The sequence below is a fragment of the Onychostruthus taczanowskii genome, unplaced genomic scaffold, assembly GCF_017590055.1.
Source record: "Onychostruthus taczanowskii isolate IOZ18803 unplaced genomic scaffold, ASM1759005v1 scaffold9, whole genome shotgun sequence".
Classification (NCBI taxonomy): domain Eukaryota; kingdom Metazoa; phylum Chordata; class Aves; order Passeriformes; family Passeridae; genus Onychostruthus; species Onychostruthus taczanowskii.
In genome coordinates this window covers 14,568,363-14,589,134 of record NW_024506993.1, presented here as the reverse complement: position 1 = coordinate 14,589,134, position 20,772 = coordinate 14,568,363, and the positions used below count along the sequence as shown (strand labels likewise).

The following is a 20,772-nucleotide window of genomic DNA, read 5'->3' as shown; positions in this document are numbered from 1 at the left end:
AACATAGAGCTACTGTACGCTCAGCAGTGCTAGTAACCCCCGCTTCTATGGGAACTGCATGTGACCACATTAGGATAAAAACACTGATCAACCCCAAATTTGCTCGTGCTTCACGACCAGTACAGAATACACAGCTAAAACTAGTTGTTCCAGTTGCATACTGGAGGCCAATCCAACAGGAAACAACCCATGTTTCCTACAAAGGGGAAAAAATGCTACAGCTAATTTGTGCAACCATTTAAACACAAAAAGATCAAGGCAAAAGAAGACACTTTGGTTCTGTACTCTTGCCAGGTCCTTCGCTGCAAGGCAGGCAAGGAGAGAGGTGTTTTCACAGCTCACTGAAACAAGAGCCAAGCAGTCAACGACCTCACAACTGCTCCTGCAATGGCCCGTGCTCCAGCTGGCCATTCCAGTGCTACATCACACAAGAATTCAGCACACCTGATGCTGTACAGCTGTGAGCAAATTGCCATTAACTCAGCCAGGCAAGACAACTCAAATGTGTTCATTTTTCTTTACACATCATTTCCAAATAAACACAAGATATATTTTTCTGGCAAATAAACACAAGGCATATTCAGAGATCCAAAGCAGAGCGTATTTAGAGATCCAAGAGGTTCATGGAACTCTTGGTCCAAAATCTGTCTCCAGCATGTACTGTACCACCAGGAGCTCCACATTCACAGACTGAAGAGAAGACACAGTGGTTCTTCTGTCCCTCGAACAGATCCCTGTCCCACAGCCAGAGAACTGCTACAAAGCAGTAAGGAGAAATTCCAAGCCATAGCTAAACACAAAGAGAGGCAGAAGGGAACAGGTACTCACGCACTAGGGATCCACAAGCGGACTGTTTTGTCTCTAGAGCCTGAAGCCACAAGGTGACCAGAAGGTGAGAACTGGACACACAGAACTGCATCTTTGTGGCCCAAGAAGCGATAGGCTCTCATCTGAGGCTTCATACTCCAGATCATCAGGCACGAATCCATTGAGCCACTTACTGGAATAAAAAAGGAAAACCAAAGCCACACCAAACCAAACTTGCATTAGCTCTCCTCTAATTACACTAAAACTGCATTTCACACTCAGCTCCCCATCACAGCTTCCAGCAATCTCAATACATTGCCCTTGAAACTTCGCCAGTCTATTGCAAGCTGTTTATTTCATTATTGTCATGCATAACATTTCATTGGTAATTCAAACAAAACAAGGCTAGCCATGCATTACTTTGGACAATTTAATTCCAAGAGTCCAGCCATGCAACAGCCACAGGGTGCAAATCTTCCACACACTCAGGAAATGAAGGTTATCTCTTCACTTTCTTATTTGGAAGAGGCAGGTATCAGCTGCAGCAGGTTAATTGTCACTTCAAAATAAGCAGAGAAGACCCGTGAGCTGGTGACTTAAAAGCACCCTGGCTACACCTCCCTCCAACACCTCTCCCTTGTGGCAAAACATTGACCAAAGTGAGGTCAGCTGTTTCTTCACAACATATTAAAAACACAAGCCTGCAATGTGAGTGGAGCAGTGCTCAGCTTGCTGTTAGCAGGAAGCAATGGAACTTTTGCTGTTGCAGAGCTGTTCCCTCCACTGCTCCTCGCCTCTAACTAAATCAGAACAGATCTTGCTTTATCCTCTGGCCATCAAAACACAGACAATTTACCCAATTGTTTCTTAGCACGACTGAAGTCCACACTAGTGACAGCATCTCTGTGGCCTTTGAAGTGCCTCTCCAGGGATGGATCTTCCTAGAAGACAAGAATGTTCAGACGCTACAGATTCAAGAACCATCTTTGTACAATAAAACAATTTTATTTCTACAAGAAGTGAACCAAGACACATATTCACCCCACAAAAAAAACAGGTAGAGGCAAGAACTGTTGTGCAGGCAACTGCACAACACAAAACACAAATTTCACATATACCATAAATTTTAAAAGAAGCAAATTATCCAAGCTGTTATTAGCTTGGATCTTGAGTGACTGCACAAATCCCTCACACATTTTTACAACATGTTGCTGGCACAGAGACTCTAAAGCTGACTGTAGAACAGATAAGCCACGTCCATGATCACCTGAGCAGGCAGCCAAGCCCAGCTTTGCTCTGACAGCTGCTCAGCTCAGCTTAGGTATAGCCAAGAAGCAACTATTTCCACAGAAGAGGCAAACTCGCAACATTTAACACACTTGTTGAAACAGACAGGAGGAATGAGAACAGTAAAACAGAGTGACACATAACCCTTCCCACAGCACCTTGCTGCAAAGGCCAAGAAAAGCCGGAGGTCAGGCAAAAAAAAAAAAACAAAAACCCGAGAGAACTATTACAAGAGGTTTTAACACTTGAAAATTGCCCAGAGTTCAGGACAGGCTGATCAGCCTTCAGTCCTTGCTCTCACACACACTGCCACTGCCTCCCCGGCAATCCCCACCACAGCCTTTTCCCACTCAGCACGCGAGCGGAGCCCCCAGCCCACACCGGCACCCAGCCCCAGAGCAGGGCAGCGCTCCCCCCTCAGCACCGGCCCCCGGAGATGCAGAACCGCCCCACCGGCCTGGAGCTGCCGCTCCGCACAAACACAGACCAACCCCGGCTGCAGCAGCACCGCACACCCAGGGCTACCCCAGCACCAAGCTCCTGGAGCCCCACCTGCATGATGCCACCCCACAGCAGCACTGAACCCCCCTGAGCCCAGCACTGCCTCCCACCGCCACCGCGGCCTCAGGGCGCCCCACAGCACCAGAACCGCCGGGCCGGCACCAGCCCTGCCTTCCCCTTTCACTCTTCCCGGCACAGTCACAACGGCCCAAGGGCTGCCACCGCCGGCCCCCGCTGGGCGGCAGTCCCCGCAGCACGCCGGGGTACCCCGGCCCCGCCGCAGCGGCCCCACACGGGCTGTTTCCTTTTCTTTTCCCTTCCATTCCGGCCCGGCCGCCGCTCACCTCGCACAGGGCGGCCATGACGCCCCGCGGCCGCCGTTCGGTTCCCGCGCCGCGCGCGCTCCGTAGCAACGGCCCCGCCCTGCGAGGGGCGGGCCCGGCCTGAGGGCGGCGCGGCGGGCGCGGGGCGGGAGCCCCGGAGTCCCTCAGGGCCGCGGAGGGTCCCGAGCGTGGAGTGGGCTGCTGTGAGCAGGGCCGGCCCCGTCAGGGGGCTCCGGACGTTGGGAAAGCCCCGTCCGGCGCTGTTATAGCAGTTCTCCGGGCAGGCGTAGTGCCGCTCCCTGGGCAGCCCGTTCCGTGCCGAGCGCCCCGCTCCTTTGTCTGACTGCTGCTCTGGGGCCGTCCCCGGATCGCAGCCGGGGGAGCACCACAGAGCCGTGTTCTCTAGGGCTAAGAAGCCCGGCTTCCAAGAAGTGGAACCCCTTCCAAGAAGTAGTTCAGCTGCTGGGAGAGCAGTTGCTTCTGCTTGGTCTGTGAGTGTTCCAAATAAGAACTCACCCCGGGGTTGTGCAAAGCCGAGAAAGGTTTATTCTTCCAGTGGTTTAATACCAACTCAAATCTATTTATTCCAATGCTGTTCATCTCTGTCTAGGAACAGCACTATTAATTAGACACTATGGACTGCACAGTGACTGCTCTCTAACAGGCGCCTGTGTTAGCCCAGATCTGCCTCTCCATGAAGCTTGGGTTGACCATCTGAGCTTCTAAAGGGGCCTTTCCTCCATCTCTTCTGCATATAGGTCCCCTCTCCTCTTGCACGTTTCTGACAGCCAGGGATGTGCTCTGTTGAAGCTGGGGTTATAGTAGTAGAGGATCTAAAACAGGCAAAGGAGAAGAATTAGTTGCCGCCATCTCCCCAGTTACTGCAAATTGCAGCAGAGGATCATGTACCCTGAGGGCCGTGTAGAACCTAAAGCTTGTATGGTTGTGTTCAGGCATCACCACCCCTGGGGTTTTGCCTCCTGAGAGCAGAGCAGTGTGGGATTTTCAAAAGCAGAACAACTGTTTTTTAAAACACCACTATATCTCAGCAGCTTCAGTGCAGATGTGAGCAGGTAATCTTGTTGGTCCTTTGATTCATCAGCTTGGCATTGGGCAAGTGCCACAGGAAGGTTTCAGATTTAATGCAGCAAGACACGGAGCAAAGACATTCAGAGAAATCAGGTTATGCTGAACATGTCTGTGCCTTAAATGGGTTCAAACTCAGTAGATCTCACCAAAATGTATCTTACCCACATTTCTACTAGTCAGAAAGAGTCACTCAAACATGCCTGAGAAGGAAATGAAAACCAGACCACTCACTCCCATCCCCATCCCCTCCATCACAGAATCACACACTGTCTGGGGTTGGAAGGGATCTTAAAAATCATCAGGTGCCAACCCCGCTCCTTTGGCAGGGATGCCACTCACTATCCCAGGTTGCTCAGAGCCCCATGCAGCCTGGCCTTGAATACTTCAAGGGATGGGGCATCCACAAGCTCTCTGGGCAACCCGTGCCAGGGCCTCACCACACACACAGGGAATAATTTCTTCCTAACAGCTAATCTAAACCTGGCCTCTTTCACTATACAACCACTGTTCCTTGTCCTGTCTCTCTCTGCCTGCACAAAATGTCCCTCTCCCTCATTTTTATAAGCCCCCTTATAAAAAGTGGCTTCTTTTCAACCTGCAAATGGCCCTCTACAAGGAGGCCTTATTTGCTGTGAAGGTCCCTCTTCCCCCCACATTATCACAAGCATTAGTAGCTGTGCAGAACAGCTGCTGTACCTGGTTGTGAGCAGAAGCTGCTGCTTCCTCTGCCAGGAATTCGGGCAGGGAGGCAGATCTCTGGAAATCCCGTTGTATTTTGGTGAATCCATATGCATTCAGCTGTCGCATGAAACTTTTAATTTTCTGTGTGTGGAAGACCTGCTGACCTTCCCTGCCCAGCACCTCCACTTCAAAGAGATCTTTGTTGATGGCCACACATTTTCCACCCTCACTCCACCAAATGGACTGAAACTGGTCACTTTCCAGCATTTTCCAAAGCTTCTCTGGAAAGGACAGGGATGAGAACTCTCGCTCCATGGCCGGCTTCCTGGACAGCTTGGCTGTGTCCCACCAGCTGGCAGGCAAAGACCAACTGGCACCAACAGACAGCAGGTTCCAATGGAATGTTCTGGCATATCACTGTGGTGCCTGTGCTGTGGGGACATTGCAGGTGACATCTCAGTGATGGCTGGCACAGATCTCACCACTGATGTCAGTGGTGTCCTGGCAGGGGGAGCAGCCCGAGCAGAAACTGCTGAAGGGAACTTGTTACTTCTCTGTCCCAGAGCCAGCAGCGCTGGGAGTCCAGAGCCCAGCAGTGTCCACAGAGCTGTCCTGAGGGGCTGTGGGCAGGGAGAGGCCTGGGCTGTGTCTGGCTGCACCAGGAGTGGGTCCTCACCAGGGAGGAGCTGGGCTGGCTGCAGCCTTGGCCATCCCAGGGCCCTCTTTGGGGAGCTTTCTGGCTGGGCCCCTCTGACACCTCCAGAAATGTGACTCTCTGGATCCCTGAAATGCAGAAACAGCAGTGATAGCATGGAGAATAATTTTCTTGACATCTCCTACCCCAAAGCATCAGGGATTCATTGATGTCAACCCATTGTTTTTGCAAACTTCTTGAACAGGATTGCACTTTTTTATCTAGTGGGTTTAAAACTATCTGGGAGAGATGGACTCACTTGCTTCATCTCTGGCATGAGACCCAAAAGCAGTAGTTTCCATTCCATCCATGAATGACCCAGCAGTCGGGCTGGGGGAGCAAAGCCCAAGTCCTCACTCAAGCCATCTGGACAAGAGATGTTCTGGTTTTCTTTATCTGCATGACTCCTGCTTTGTTCATAAATGCAGAGCCATGAACACAATTCCATGAATTGGTCTTCTCAGGGAAGCCATCCCTCCTTCTCCCTGATGCACTGCCTTCCTGCAGCAGACAATCTGTTGGCTCAGGGGTGTTTGTGTGCCTGAAAAGCTCTGCATTCCTGCCTGCCCTTTGAGGTACTGCATCTGAAGAGATACATTCCTCCCTCACACATGGCCCTTCTGCCCACATAGCTATGGATTTTGGATCTGGAAGTCTGAAGTGGTTTCTATCATGGCCTGATCTGTTCCTCATTAAATTCTTTGGCATTTGAGTATTAGCTTTTCTTTCTCTCTACTGAAATAGAAAGATATACATGATGCTAAATATGCCTGAGGTCTGAAAGAATCCATTTTAGAGAAATAAAAAACCGGAAACATGTTGTGATTGCACTCCCACTTATAAAAGCAGGAGATAGGAACATTTGCTTTAATTGAAGGATTCCACCGCCCAAAAAACCACCCCAAGCTGCCTTCTAGATAATACACAAGCATGGTGGCCATGGATGGTTTCTTTGCTTACCCCAGCCCTGGGGTGTCACTGTGTAACACCAACAGCCAGAGATGAGAGCAGATCTTTGGTGTGACACCCTCGCCTGTGGGAGTTCAGAGCAAAGGTCAAAAGAGAAAGAATTAAAGGAAATTCATGTCAAGAGGGGGAAAGGTGCCCTTGGGAGCAACAAGCACACACTGGGTCCAGCGGTGGAGCTGATAGTGTTGAACAGCCCGGTTCAGCCATTCAGACATGCCTGTGGCGTTATCCGCCCCGGCCTGGGGCAGTCCCTCACAGACGGTGTCCCCGGGGGCAGCCCCTCCTGGGGCCAGCCGGGGAGCGGGCGCTCCGGCCGTGCGCTGTCGCCCGGTGTCCCCGGAGGGACTCCTGCCGTCCTTCGGGTGGCCACCGGGGGGCAGGCGGGGCCGCAGCAGCTCCCTGGGATAGAGAGGGAAAAGCCAGCGGGAAAACGGGATGACATACACGCGGCTGCATTAGAGATGAGTCAGGCCCGTCTAGGCAGCTTCTTTGGGAAGAATACCGTAATTCTGGATGATAAAAGCTCTGAGCGTGCCTCTTTCAAATGCCACTTCCCAGTTTGCCACCTTTAGGCATTATCTAGTAATTCTCAGCAAGTCCTTCCCTGGGCTTATCTCTGTCACAGTGAATCAGAAAGAGACCAGAAGCCCCAGGATCTGCCCCGTCTGTCACACCGACAGAGCCTTGCACTGGCAGCCCTGCCAAAGCTGTGATTTCTGCATGCTGCAAAAGCTACTGCAGAGCATCAGACACACCCAGAATTCAGGTGAGTTTTTCTTGCATGAAATTACAGTTAACCTTTGACTGCAAGCCCAATTCATAAAACCCTGAATTTCTCTCTAGAGTGCGTGGGTCTAAGTTTAGCAACCAAACTTAATGTTTACCAATTCTATATGGCAAACCCCAGTTCTCACGTGTCCTGTTAATACTTAAACTGCTGAGCACACCAGTCTCTACTTGTACCTTTGCAGTTCTAAGAGTATTCCAAAGGACAGCATGCAAAGCTTCAGAAAGCCACCATGAGACTTTTTCTGAAAAAGCTGAGGTTCTCAACGAGACCAGTGATGGGAAGAAGTACTTTGTCATCTACAAAGGAAGCTCCAAGAGACACAGAGTTAGTGAATGCAATGTGCACGCACCAAATGGAACCAGCACCCACACCCAGGTCTCCCAGTTGCTAGCAGCACTCTCACAACAAGGTCATCCTGTCCCCATGATCCCCACGATCCCAGCATGGCTCCTTCACTGCTGTTTTGTGTCCCATCCCAATACATCCTGGAGATGGAGACAGTGGCATTGGGCAGCCAAACCTGCAATGCTATGGCATAGGTCAAAATGACCATCTGGGGTGTGACAGCCACCTTGGTATTGGCACTTTGCATCCAGAGAGCGCAGCAGGGACTCAGGCAGCCCAAGCACACAGCTACAAGGAGCCAAAGAAGGTAGATGAAGATTCATAGCACAGAGAGTTGTGGTCCACCCTCCTTTACTGCTGCTGTGGAACGGGGCAGCTACAGACAGGTTAGACACCGCAGAAGGGAGCAGACCCATCAAGCAGCTCAGCTGATGACAGTGACATGTCCCATTGCTTCCATGGGGAGAGGCTGCTTTACATCAGCTGAAGATGTAGCTTGCTGCCACATCAGTTATTTTTTTTCTTACTAATGACTTTGTCCTCCCCTGTGTGCCAAACCTGTTTATTTATAGCCCGCATTTCTTTTTCTCACCTGTCTTTGTGTTTATTACCATTCCTTACAGAGTTAAGGGAAAGACAGGAGGAAAAAAAAAAACAATTTTTACTCAAGTAAGTCCTGACCTAAATGCAAATCTGTTCAAAGAGCTTTGATGCTGCATAAGAAGAGAAAGGGAAGAGGAGCAGCCTCTACTTCTATCAGAACAGATCTTTACTGCTGGGTAACAACAAGGCAATGGAGCAAAAGCCAAGGGAGTTTAAAGAGGAAGCTCAGACAAAGGTCACCTGGCTGCCCCAGGTGCTTGTTATCAGCACCTTGAAAAGAGGGAGGAAAGTGACACGAGCTGATTACAGCAACAGCAGGAAACAGCTGACAGGGCTCGGGGTGCCCTCCCCTCAGCATTCGGCATGCTGAAGGTCTTTGCTGTTGTAAAGCAGAGGGCCTGCAAAGCCTGGACTCTGCAGTTGCTCAGGACACTAAGAGGAAAATATTTCTGCTTCAGACTTGAAGTGTCTGCTAGGCAGAGAGTCAGAAAGCACCCTGCTAATTGCAATACCCTATTTTATTTGCTGCCTAGTCTTTGTAGTGGTTTTGTACTACTCACTGCTCATCCGTATGAGGGGAAGGGTGACAAGGGCATGCATGCAGAAGCACCAGAGGAATACGCTGCTACTCCCTCTGTGAAGCTACACAGTTCTTAGCCATCCAAGAGAGAGCAAGTAAAGGGAGCTCATACATGCCTGCAGTTTCCAGAACCAGCCTGAAGGAGGAGAAGGATTCAGGAGTGAGAAAACCTCAAGCTGGATCCAGCCAGAATACCACCAGCAGCTTCTTGGCATCTACAAGGTTGTCTCTGACCACTTACATCGGTTCTAGTGTCTTAAGCCACTATAAGATCTTAAAATCTGTTACAGGAAAGTAGATAAAACCTGGCTTTAAAATGTCTCCAGCACAGGTGGCTCAGCTGTGCTGATGTTGCTGACCAAGGGCAGGTGGCTGCTTTCAGTCCCTGAACTTTCTCTGCTGGTGTCTGTAGGGGTGAGTAGAGTTCAGGCTTTGCTGAACTCACAATTGCATCAACCCACAGCCCAAAGTGCACAAAAACTGGTGTTAGGAAAATGCTAGCTGAGTTCACAGTAGTGAAGCTGAAACCTTTGGGACACGGAATTCCTCGCTCACGGGGCACACATCCAGCACCCACACCCAGCAGGGTTCATTGCCACACAGACCCTGGTGCTGGGGCTGGCCTGGCCAGGGCAGGTAACACTGCATGGTCCAGCACCACTCACCTACAAAGCAGGTTGTTATTACCAGTGCCATGGAAGCATGTTTCAGAATTCACCTCTCCCCATGGGGCTGCTTTCCAAACAACATTGATCACTGGGCTGAATCACATTTGGCCTTGACTTTTAAGCCTCTAATCTTATCGAACAGGTCTTCGTCCCAGAATTTCACAAATCCAGATCCCCACTCTGCAGATTAGAGGAGGGTATCAGTCAGACCCTGTTGAACAGTATCAGGTGTCTCTGGAAAGTGTCACGTGGGAAAAACTAAAAGGATGGAGACTCAGCAATGGTGAGAGCAGAGTGGGCAGGGTGACATCAACCTTCCTAGAGAAACTCCTGCTGACAGGAGAGTTTGGTCAGCACAGGCAAGCACAGAACTGCCCAGTCCTTCTTCTAAAGCTCTACACTCTCAGGAGCCTTGCATCTCCTGAAGACCCAAAGCTGGCTTCTCTCCTTCCCACACACCATTCCGGCACGCTGCAGAGAGGAATGCCAGGTAAGTGTGGCCAGAGCAGACCACAGAACAGCCCCAAATATCTGCTACATTTGCTGCCTTTACATGCTGAAGGGAAGGATGCATCTGTTTGCAACATGTCAGAGCAGCCCTTGTTCCAACGAGCATAAACTCTATGGCACCCACCTGAGCATCTCCCCTGCAGCACTTTCCCCTCTGAACAGACTATAATTACTAAAGCTAGACATTCCTGCTGTGAACTGAGCTGTGTGAGGGGGTAGTGGCTCTTTGTATTTCTAAGCCAGTTGAAGCAGGCAGAACTAGACAGTGGTGAGCTCACTGCCCACCACCCAAACCAATTTCTTCCTTGCACAGGTCATTTGCCCTTCCAAATTTTTTCCTCAGAGAGAGAAAGACGCTCCTGTCTTCCTTTCTGTCCAGTGTCAACAGGAGCTCAGCCTTTCCTGCACCTCTGTGCTAGCAGGATATGGCCACATTTGTACTGGGACATCTGTCTTGCTGAGGCTACGAAAGGACAAGTAGGACATTAAAGACACAGAACAATATAGGAGAGTTTTCCACTGGTCAAATAGGACAGGACAACCAGAAAGGTTTATTGTTCAAACAGTTTATTATCAATTCTATTAGAATTCTATTAGGTTGTGGCTATCAGACTTTGTATCATATAGTGCTCCAGGAGGCTCTAGAAGGATGGGAGCAGCTGCCAGTGGAGATGGATGGGCTTCAGCTGACACCTGCATGTCCCTCCACACTGACCATCTGCGCTTCTGGAGGGGTCTTTCATCCAACCCTGCTGCACCCAGGGCTCTCTGTTTGAGGGCAGCTCTCCTTTTGCACATTCCCAGCAGCCAGGGATGTGCTCTGTTGAAGCTGGGGTTATAGTAGTAGAGGATCTAAAACAAGGAGAAGAGTTAGTTGCTACTATTCCAAGACTGGAAAAACCCAAGCTACAAGAACTAGGACTCTGAATTGCAGAAGGGGAGCATGGCTAAGGAAAAGGACTTTGAACTTAAATATGGAACTTAAAGCTCAGGCTAAAGCATTATGTGGCCATTGTGTTCAGCCATCACAACTGAGGTTTTACCCTCCTGGGGGCTAAAGCAGAACAACTGTTTTCAAAAGCTAAACATCACTATTTCTCTGCAACTTCAGAGCAGATATGAGCAGGCAGGTAATCCCATGAACCTTGGATACATCTGCTTGGTATTGGGCAGGTGCCACAGGGAGGTTCCAGATTTGGTCCAGCAAGACACAGAGCAAAAACATTCAGAGAAATCAGATTACACTGAGTCTGTCTGTCCCTTAAACAGGTTTAAACTCAGTAGCTCTCACTGAAATGTATCTCATCTGCATTTCCACTAGTCAGAAAGACTCACTCAAATCTGCTTGAACACAGGCTGAGAAAGGAATGAAAACCAGACCACTCACTCCCATCCCCACCTCTTCTATGGCAAGGCCTTATTTGCTGTGAAGGTCCCTCTTCCCCCCACATTATCACAAGCATTAGTAGCTGTGCAGAGCAGCTGCTGTACCTGGCTGTGAGCAGAAGTTGCTGCTTCCTCTGATAGAAATTCAGGCAGAGAGGCAGATCTTTGGAAATCCCGCTGCACTTTGGTGAATCCATAGAGGTTCAGCTGGCGAATAACACTCCTGATGTGCTGTGTGTTAAAAACCCGCTGACAAACTCCCCTGCCCAGCACCTCCACTTCAAAGAGATCTTTGTTGATGGCCACACATTTTCCACCCTCACTCCACCAAATGGACTGAAACTGGTCACTTTCCAGCATTTTCCAAAGCTTCTCTGGAAAGCAGAGGGGCAAGAATCGATTGTCTTTGCCTGTGCTCTCACTGGAAACAGCAGGAGCTCGTTTGGTCCTGTGTCTGTCTCTGCAAGACCAGACGTCCTGCTCATCCTCCATCGCTTGCATGGCAGTGTCACAGGGTACAATTCCCCCCTGTCCTGGAAGGCCAGGAGCAGCCATGTCAGCTCACTGCCCCAGTGCATCTGGAGCAGAAAGGGGTGGTGTTTCTGGGGAAATCAGCTCGCTTTTCTATTCCCACAGGTGGACTGGAGCTTCCCTCATTGGCCATCACCCTGCACAGCCATACCTCGTTCTCCCAGTCAGTGGGCAAAAGCCAACTGACCGTGGCTAACTGTGGGTTCCAGTGGAATGTTCTGGCATATCACTGTGGTGCCTGTGCTGTGGGGACATTGCAGGTGACATCTCAGTGATGGCTGGCACAGATCTCACCACTGATGTCAGTGGTGTCCTGGCAGGGGGAGCAGCCCGAGCAGAAACTGCTGAAGGGAACTTGTTACTTCTCTGTCCCAGAGCCAGCAGCGCTGGGAGTCCAGAGCCCAGCAGTGTCCACAGAGCTGTCCTGAGGGGCTGTGGGCAGGGAGAGGCCTGGGCTGTGTCTGGCTGCACCAGGAGTGGGTCCTCACCAGGGAGGAGCTGGGCTGGCTGCAGCCTTGGCCATCCCAGGGCCCTCTTTGGGGAGCTTTCTGGCTGGGCCCCTCTGACACCTGCAGAAATGTCCTTGTGGATCTCAGGGAGAGAGGTCAGCCCAGGGGACCAGCCCAAGGGACTGCACTAGACTGCACAGGGGAATGTGGGAAAGCCCAGCCCTGATGCCAAAGGTGGAGGCCAGCCAGGGCCTGGCTGCTGGGTAGTGGTGACAGAGATGAGGCATTCCAGACATTCTCCAGTACAGCTGGGAAGTGGGGGAGCAGCTGCTTGTCCAGGTGTACAGGGCCTGCATATGCAGGGACGTGTTAGGGATTAGCTGTGTTACCTTGGCAAGCACAGGCTTTCTGTGAGCAGACACTGTGTGTCCTGTGCAGGAGCTGCTGTGAACACCTTCTTCTCTGTGCCAGCAGCAGTTCCCTGGACAGGCCAAAGATCTTGGCAGCTTCCTGACGGGCAGCTTTCCTCCAGCTCCTCATCCAGGCACAATGCAGCTGGGGTTCTTTTTTTGTGGCTCACTCTTGGCTTGTAGCCTTCCTTGAGATGGTCCATCTTAAAGCTAGACTGTAACAGAGTCATAGAAGCTAAAAGTGCAGAGGAGGAGAGTTAATTATAACAGTTCAAGCCTGAAAAACAAAAATACCTAAGAACTAAGACTTTAGTCTTGGCCAAAATCCAAACCTGGGTATTAAGAAGACAGGGGAGTTTGAAACCTCAAGCTTGGGCTGGCCCAGATGTTACAATATGGTTCTACTAAGTGATAACCAGCCCTGGGTTTTTCCTGAGCAAGTCCACAGAGTTGTCCTGAAGGGCTGTGGGCAAGGAGAAGAGGCCTGGGCCATGTTCAGCTGCACCCAGGAGTGATTCCCCAAAGAGCAGCAGGGACAGCTGCAGCCTGGGACATCCCAGTGCCCCCTTTGGAAACCTTTCCAGATGCACCCCTCTGACACCTGCAGAGACACCCTGACAGTCTGTACCTTTTGAGATTCACTAGAGAAACACCTTACAAAGCTCCTTGGTAACAAACTAGCCTTTCAACTGGCTATGGAAAGTTCTGCCAAGCAAGGGGAAAGGGTTTTCCTTGTTGAAACACATTGCAGCAAGCCTTTGTGTGGAGTAAACAGTCTTCATGCCAGCAGGATCAATACTAACAACCTGTCTTGGTACCCAGTTCTGAGCTGCTGCTTGTCTCTTGCAGCCCAGTGTGAGGCAGTTTGGCTGCAGCATTCTGTGATCTTTGTGAGAGGGGAGGCTATTTCTGAAGTGACAGAGACCCAGCAGACGGCTGAGAGCCCAGAACAACCCCTGAGCTCACCTTGTTAGCACTGCCAGGTTGCTGTTCTCTGACAATCTGTTCTAAACACTGGCTAAGTTTGGAAACAGTGCTAAAAGCAGGCTTGTCATGGTCGTGCCAATGAATGAAGAGCTTGTCAACAGAGGGAGAGTCACCAGCAGCACAAGGGAGAAGTATAAACATGACTATATTTCCTCTATGGAATGGTTTATATCTAGCTGTGAATCCTTCAAGCTGCTGCAACAGAGCTTTAATACTGTATTAAGAGCTGGAAAATTGGAGGGTCAGAGGATATTTCACTGTCTAGCTCCAGTCTTTTGCAAATGGATGTGAATCGTTCATTCAAAACAAGCCAGTTCCTAACAGGTTCTGACCCTTATAGTGTCCATATTCAGCTTTTGATTTCAGCTTTATCTCCAGAAAATCCTCAGCAATTTAGGCTTACTCCAAGGGCCAAGGTCACCAAGCTTTCACAGAAGACAAGGAACAGCAACATGCAGTTGTTGGCAGCAGGGCAAACCCTCTGGGGTGAAGAGCCAGCATCCAGTGATCACAGCACCACCTCTCCCAACTCAGCCTTCAGGAAGTAAGTTGTTGTGTTTTTTCCTGTGAAAGCAGAAAGGTGAAGATAGATGCTGGTTCTCACAGGAAGACAGAAAAGGCAAAAAAAAAAAAAAAAGGGAGGTGCTACAGCTGTAGTGAGTTTGGGGTGTGCTGCTTTGTGTTATCCTGAGGTATAGGAAAAGCCTGTAGGTATAGGAGTCTCCTGCAACACCTCAGGCCTTCTCAAAATAATTTATTTCCCACTGCAAGTCACCCAGCTCTGCATTTCCTTCCTGCAACACCTCAGGCCTTCTCAAAATAATTTATTTCCCACTGCATTTCCTTTGGACTTACTCCCTCTTGGAGACCAGACACATTCCTCTGCCCCTGCCTTTCAGCTCAATGCCAGGCCTGCAATGTGTCTGATAGATAAACCAAGCCCTGGCAAAACCAAGCACATTCTTGTCTAGCACCATACCTTGACCCACTGATGAGTTCTATTTTCATCATGTTCTGGAGATGTGGGAAACAGCTGGAGCCAGAATTCATGAGAGGAAGCAATAGAATTTCAGGCATTTCAAAAATAGAAAGATCAGAAAGGTTAGGCTTGAACCCAGTGAGGCAGACAAAGCCTAAAACCCCTGCCAGGAGGATGAGCAATGCAAACAGTGGATGCCTGTATCTGGAGGAGAGATTTTTCCCAGTTACAGCAGAGGAATATGTTTTAAGTAGCTGGTTTTTGGTCTCTGTTTTGTTTACTCTCCCAAAGACAAAACCAAAAGTGACGCCATACCCTACTTTATTAAGTGCAGAAGGAAGCATCTGGGAAGGGCAGCAAAACATTACAAAGTCCAGACCAGCCTAAACAGAGACACTCACAAACCCTCCTGAGTCTGCTGAGTATGTAGATATTTATCTAGTACAGCCTGCTACACAGCTGAACAGAAAACACCTGCTGGGCTTCAGGATGCTCCAAGCAGCCAGGAGGAGAACAGGGGGAATATCACACTCAGCTGCTCCTCAGGGGTTGCTTGATCCCTTGAATAACCACCACTGCTCAGAAGGACCAGACCTCAGCTGCTGGGAGCAGACCCTACAGCCTCTGCCACAGCTGTGTTCATGCTGGCTCCAGTTCAAGGGCTGTATGGCCACTGCCCACTTGTCAAGCTCCTGGCAACTTCTAGCCTGTGCCAAGCAGAAGCTGAGGAGCAGAATGAGGAAGTGATCCACTGAAACTTGTTCTGTGTGAGGGACTTCCCCAGAGAAGAGCACGAGAAAGGCATTGCCTGCCCAGGAAAGTGCCACACTAAAGCTGGAGAATGGCCAAGCTCTTGTTCAAGCTGGCTGATTTGATCACAGAAGCCAGTACCTCTGCCAAATGCAGGCACTGGCTGAACACTATTATAGAGCTGAAGTGCTAGACCTGTTGTTTCTAATTTCTGTTATTTTTATTATTTTCAGTAATTTGTGTTAACCTGAAGTATTTTCAGTATTTTGTGTTAACTGAAGAGATATGGTGTCCAATTTCAGGGGGTAGGAGAACTTCATGCTAAGAACATCCAGTTTTGTTTTCCTGCTTAAGCAGTCCAAACCTAGTGGTGCAAACCTACGTGCACCAAAAAGGTCCTAAGGCAAAGGGGAAGTACTTCACTTGCTAAATCAACTTATTGAACAATTAGAGTTAGCAGTATTTCGTTCTGTCAAATTATCCCAAAGGTAATTATTCTAATCAGCAAACCTTTATTAGAAATTGCAGAGGTACAGTAAAGAACAGTAAGGAACCAGCTATTTCATCTGCAGCTGTCCTGACCTTCAGGGAAAAATCTCTCTAGCACAACATGGTTGCCATAAATACTTACACCATGACAAAAGATGTCAGAAATGCAGGCTGTTGACATTACAGGATACTCAGCCAAAGCAAAACTGTATGGCTTTTAAACTGAGAGTTTAAAGACCAGCAAGTTTCATGACAGTGTGATATGCTATCCTAGAGTTCAGAGGGCAGGAAAGTGCAGCTGATATTGAACACAAATATTCTATTTTCTTTTACAGAAGTTCGTTTCCAAATGACACAGAACTGTTTAACTCATTGCCAAGTTTCAGCTCAAAATGAAGGACATTTGTCTTGAAGGCCTCTTCCAACCTAGTGGTTCTGTGAAGTTCATAAAAGTTCATCAAAGCAGAGTTCACCAGAAGTTTTATTCTTTTAATGATTAACAAATTTTTTTCTTTTTTTTTTTAATCCTGGTTCATATCCTCTGGTTCAGGGGATTGCCAGGACCACAATGCACACCAGCATCTTCGTTTTGAGTCTGCTGCTAGCTGGATGGACATTTGCTCTGACTCACTGGACTCATACAGTCAGCCAAGACAGAAGTATTCAAGTCTCAGTGTTGTTTGTGCAAAACAAAGCCTCATTTGGCAGTGTGGGATTTCACAGGCTCATTTCTCAAAGTGTCTTCCCAGAGTGTTCAGTTCCTCCTTCTGTCTCTTGTGAGCCTGAAAAGACAGACCACCATTCCCAAGGAGGGCAGGCACAGGGTTGCTCTGCTTCTTGTTTGTAAAGTATTACAACACTGTGCAAGTAAATGGTCTAACCTCACATGAAAAGACATCTTAGATTAATCACACTGGTGTTGCAATCATGGATGTCATGGATAAAAATGACCCAAAGAAGAGGAGGATGACAATTTTCCATCAGTGCTTATTTACTGTAATTATAAACAGAGATTCCCAGCTCTCTTAAGCTAGGCCAAACAACTAGCACCTACCTGTGGCCTGTTATCTTAGCTGAGGACTATGCTAGAGCAGATTTTCTGCCACATATCTGGAGGCCTTGATCTTACAAGCTCAACAGCAGAAGCATCATTTTACTGTTACTGCTGAATATACATTTCTTGCACAGTTACAGAAACATTTCCTTGCTACTATAAAGAGGTACCCTCATATCACCTCCAGATGTCATAATTATAAGGTAAAGTTTCCTGGTGCCAACCCCACCATAAGCTCTTATACCTTGTTCAGTGTAGTACAAAACTCTGCCCCTGAGCTGAGCTGTGGTCTCTGCTGTGCTGATGAAACCAGCATTCACAATGGGGTTCTGGGCTCAGATTGTGGAGAGGAAGCTTTAACACCAAAAAAATAAAATCATGAGTAACCACATTAAATAAGTTGAACCTATCTTTTATACAACCCCTGTCCTTCCCAAGTGAAATGCAACTGTATGGATGTGGAGCTCTTACAGCTTTTGACCTAATGCTTTTATGCAGTAGAGGAGGTGGAAAGATGACACAAAGCCCACACATGGTAAAACACCTTTGCAACAGGAAAATCAAACCCTCTGCATCGTAAAAGCAAGCAGAGTCAGGTTATCAGGCTCAAGCAATTGATCAGGTAGAAAACCTGAGATATCTGAGTGGTTTTCTTAGGAATGGTTGACTACTTACACAGATTGTGCAACTGCTCTGCCTCTGCTCTGCAAACGCAGCCTGATGTCCAAACAGCAGTGTCTGTAACAGCCTGCCTCTGCATTGATATCATTTGTGTGCTCTTTGTAAATAAACAAATAGTGACTCACAAGTGACAGGCTTGGAGAAACGCAGGGCAGGGGTTATAGCACAGACTAAGTCCTCACCTTCTCATCTGCCCAGGCACACAGCACAGAACGGGCCTGGCTGCAGCAGGGCAGCTCCACAGCACAGCAACCCTGGCTGCCAAGTCCAAACCCTCGCCCCAACAGCTCAGTGACATTTGGCCTAACTGGCAACAGCAGCCCTGGCCTGGCAGGATATCCCTCAAAGGTGAACATTCCCACTATATCCTCACCCAAAAGCACCTCTTTCCCCAGCACCGCGTGTGCCATCCACCCTCCAGATTGCTACACTGAATTAACACTGGATAAGTGAAAAAAAAGTACAGAAGAGATAAATAGAAATTAATGTTTAACCTTTTCCTACCTTACACTACTGGCAAATAGCTACGAGCAATCCAGAAATTATTTCCACTCATTTCGTTTCTACTTGGTGAGCGATTTTGTTTCCTCTGCCATGCAAAGAGCTCCATCAACAGCAGACCTAAGGAAACCGAGTCCCTCATGGATTTAGTATTTGGATAATTGGTTTCTGGTTTGGTTTTTTTCCTCATGGCTGCCACAGTTCAAGTCTGCTACAGCCTGTTTCTTGGTCAGTGGATGGCAAGTTCTCTATCAAATGGCTTTGTGGTTTCAGAGATCTCTTAGGAACTTTTAAAAGCTTTACTGTTCTTTGAGCTTCTCACTGAACTGAAGCACGGCCACCACGTTCAAAGGCTCTGGCAGGCATTCAGCACAACCACAGTACAACACTGTGCCCTCACAGAGTTCAGCTTGAAACAAATGGAAAAGGAAGCCAAGAGCAAATCATATCCTAGTCTAGCAAAAATCCTTTAAAACACAAGAGAATTGCAAAACCAAATCTGAAAAGGCAGAGAATCAGAAGATTCTTGTTTGTAGGCTCGTCTCCTCAGTTCTTAGAGATGTAGTCTGAACCTCCAAACTAAAGCACTCGGACAGTCATGATCCAGAGACTGGATCTTCAGCCCTGAACACCCAGGGTGCAGGGAAGCTCTTGAGTCCAAGTCTCCTTCTCCTATCACCAGCAGTAGCCAGCCACAACTGCCTGGCATCACCCCTCCTGTCACAAGAGGAGAGTCAGTCCTTTATCCTTGCAGCCCATCTCCAGGCAGGACTGCCTGGTACTGCTGGAGAAGCTGGGTATGAATGGATGGCTCATTCATGCTGGGACACTGGGCTGTTTTCTTGTCCCCCACAGCACGATCTCACCCAGCACAAGAGAGCTGTGAAACCAGTTCCCTGCACGGTGCCACTCCACTGGGCTGAGCAACCAGAGATGTCAGAGGCTTACCTGGAGCCTGTGATCCTTGAGGCTGTGTCTGGTTGTAATTAAATCACCTGCTAGGGAAGAAGTCCTGCCTGCTTTACCCAGCAGTGTCTGGGCAAGGCTGTGCAGGGACAGAGACAGAGGCTGCAAGGGTGTACTTTGCAGGCTGCAGAAAGAGCAGAGGCACGCTAAGACCATTGCACTGAGGTTCCAGCAGCCTCATCTTGCCTCCTTACCTCCCTCAACCTGCATCCAGAGGTGCACAGTCATCTCCAAGTCCTCCCTCTGTTGCCCAGCAGGGCCCAGCTGTGCTCCTCACTCATTCCTGCCCTGGGCAGGCCAGGTCTGTGCTGGGGCCACTGCACCACCCCAGAGGTGGAAGCCAAGATCTGAGCATTGGCAAGTTGGGGGTGTGCAGGAAAGAACAACCCCCGGTTGCAGAGAACTCACTGCCACACAGACAGCCAAGGTGGTTTATTTCTTCTTTACTTTGACATTAATTGAAATTAGTATTGTTTCATCCACAGGACAACTGAAGTTTCCAAGACAAGTAACTGGTGGGACAACCACTTGCTAGCAGCCCAGGTAATTATCCAAGACTTAGGCTGGTGTTTGATTCAAAGACCCTCTATGTTCCAGTACAGCTCACCCACTGCCCTCAAGTTTTACAACATCTGAGGCTGCAGTAACTGTTAAACTGCTGTTCATGGTTTGGGCAAAACCCTACATTGAACAATACCCAGACTTATCTTGATATTAGCAAAGAAAAGTTGAGCAAATGGGAGATGTGCTCTCGCAACAGAGAGTTATGCAGAGCCCCAGGGCAGGCAGAGTGCTCTCAAGGTCTCCATGTCAAGCCCAAGGGCCACCTCACCTCATCTCTTATCCAGACCAACACCAGACACTTCCCAAAGAGGTGCAAGAACCACAGACTGCCTGTATACCTGGCCTTCAGCACCTCAGGACTGGTTTATGTCTGGACAGTAACACCCAAGTTTCCCTCACAAAAGCATCACTGTTGATTCCAACACCAGGTTGCCTTGTTTTCCATTTAAGAACCTGAGCTGAACACTCCATCTTGCTACATTTATGGTCTCACCAACTTCTGAAGACAATGAGACACACAAGCAAGCTCAGCTAACCAGTGGCTAAAAGGATTTTCTCACAGCCCAATCATCCTTTAGTTAAGCTCCACAATTTCATGGCAACAAGCCCCAGATAGGCTGGAGATGTTGGGAACAGGAGGTTCTTCCCAGTTACCACACAATACATATTTTTCCTGGGTGGCTATTTGTTGCTACCAATCATGCTGAGAACAGCACTGTTCCCTGTGGCACAGTGAATTCAATTTATAATAAAACCAAAAAGAGAAAAAATAGGGCAGCTTTGACAAGATCTGCTTGACTCACCCCTGCTGCTGTGTTTAATATTGTTGTAGAATTGCTGCATGCAGGGAGCAATTTAGAAAAAGCTTGATGAGAAAAGGCTTGTGATGAGGAAAGCTCATCTGCTTTCCTTTAGAGCAGCTGCCTGCCCAGGACAGATGCACTTGTCACGTACGTGGAGATGGCTCATGCATACTAAAGGAGCAACTCATTCAATAACCACACATTTATGAGACAGTTTCTAATCAAATCCTTCCTCCAAGCACAGATAACAAGCCATCCTCAACACTCTCACCACAAGTACACGACAGCTTCAGCCCTCTGCTGTCTCCAACACACAGCAGCCTCATTGTGCAAGGACCCACCAAGCCTGTGTGACAATCCCAGCCTCAGGGCACC

At 48.9% G+C, this 20,772-nt stretch overlaps 1 protein-coding gene across 6 annotated transcripts in view; it reads right to left on the bottom strand.

Moving 5' to 3' along the window:
* POC1A (POC1 centriolar protein A) overlaps positions 1-20,772 on the bottom strand; it is a 73,526-nt gene that overhangs the window by 42,396 nt on the left and 10,358 nt on the right. For 2 of the 6 annotated variants that reach the window (XM_041425764.1, XM_041425765.1), the window contains exons 1-3: positions 2,940-2,972; positions 1,664-1,748; positions 829-1,000 (exon numbers count right to left, since the gene is read on the bottom strand). In XM_041425764.1, coding sequence (XP_041281698.1) covers positions 829-1,000; positions 1,664-1,748; positions 2,940-2,957 — 275 coding nt within the window. In that variant the 5' untranslated portion in view covers positions 2,958-2,972. Of the gene's footprint in view, positions 1-828; positions 1,001-1,663; positions 1,749-2,939; positions 2,990-4,703; positions 4,773-11,338; positions 11,876-20,772 lie in introns of those variants that run through there. The other 4 variants (XM_041425770.1, XM_041425769.1, XM_041425767.1 and 1 more) reach the window with 4 other exon arrangements.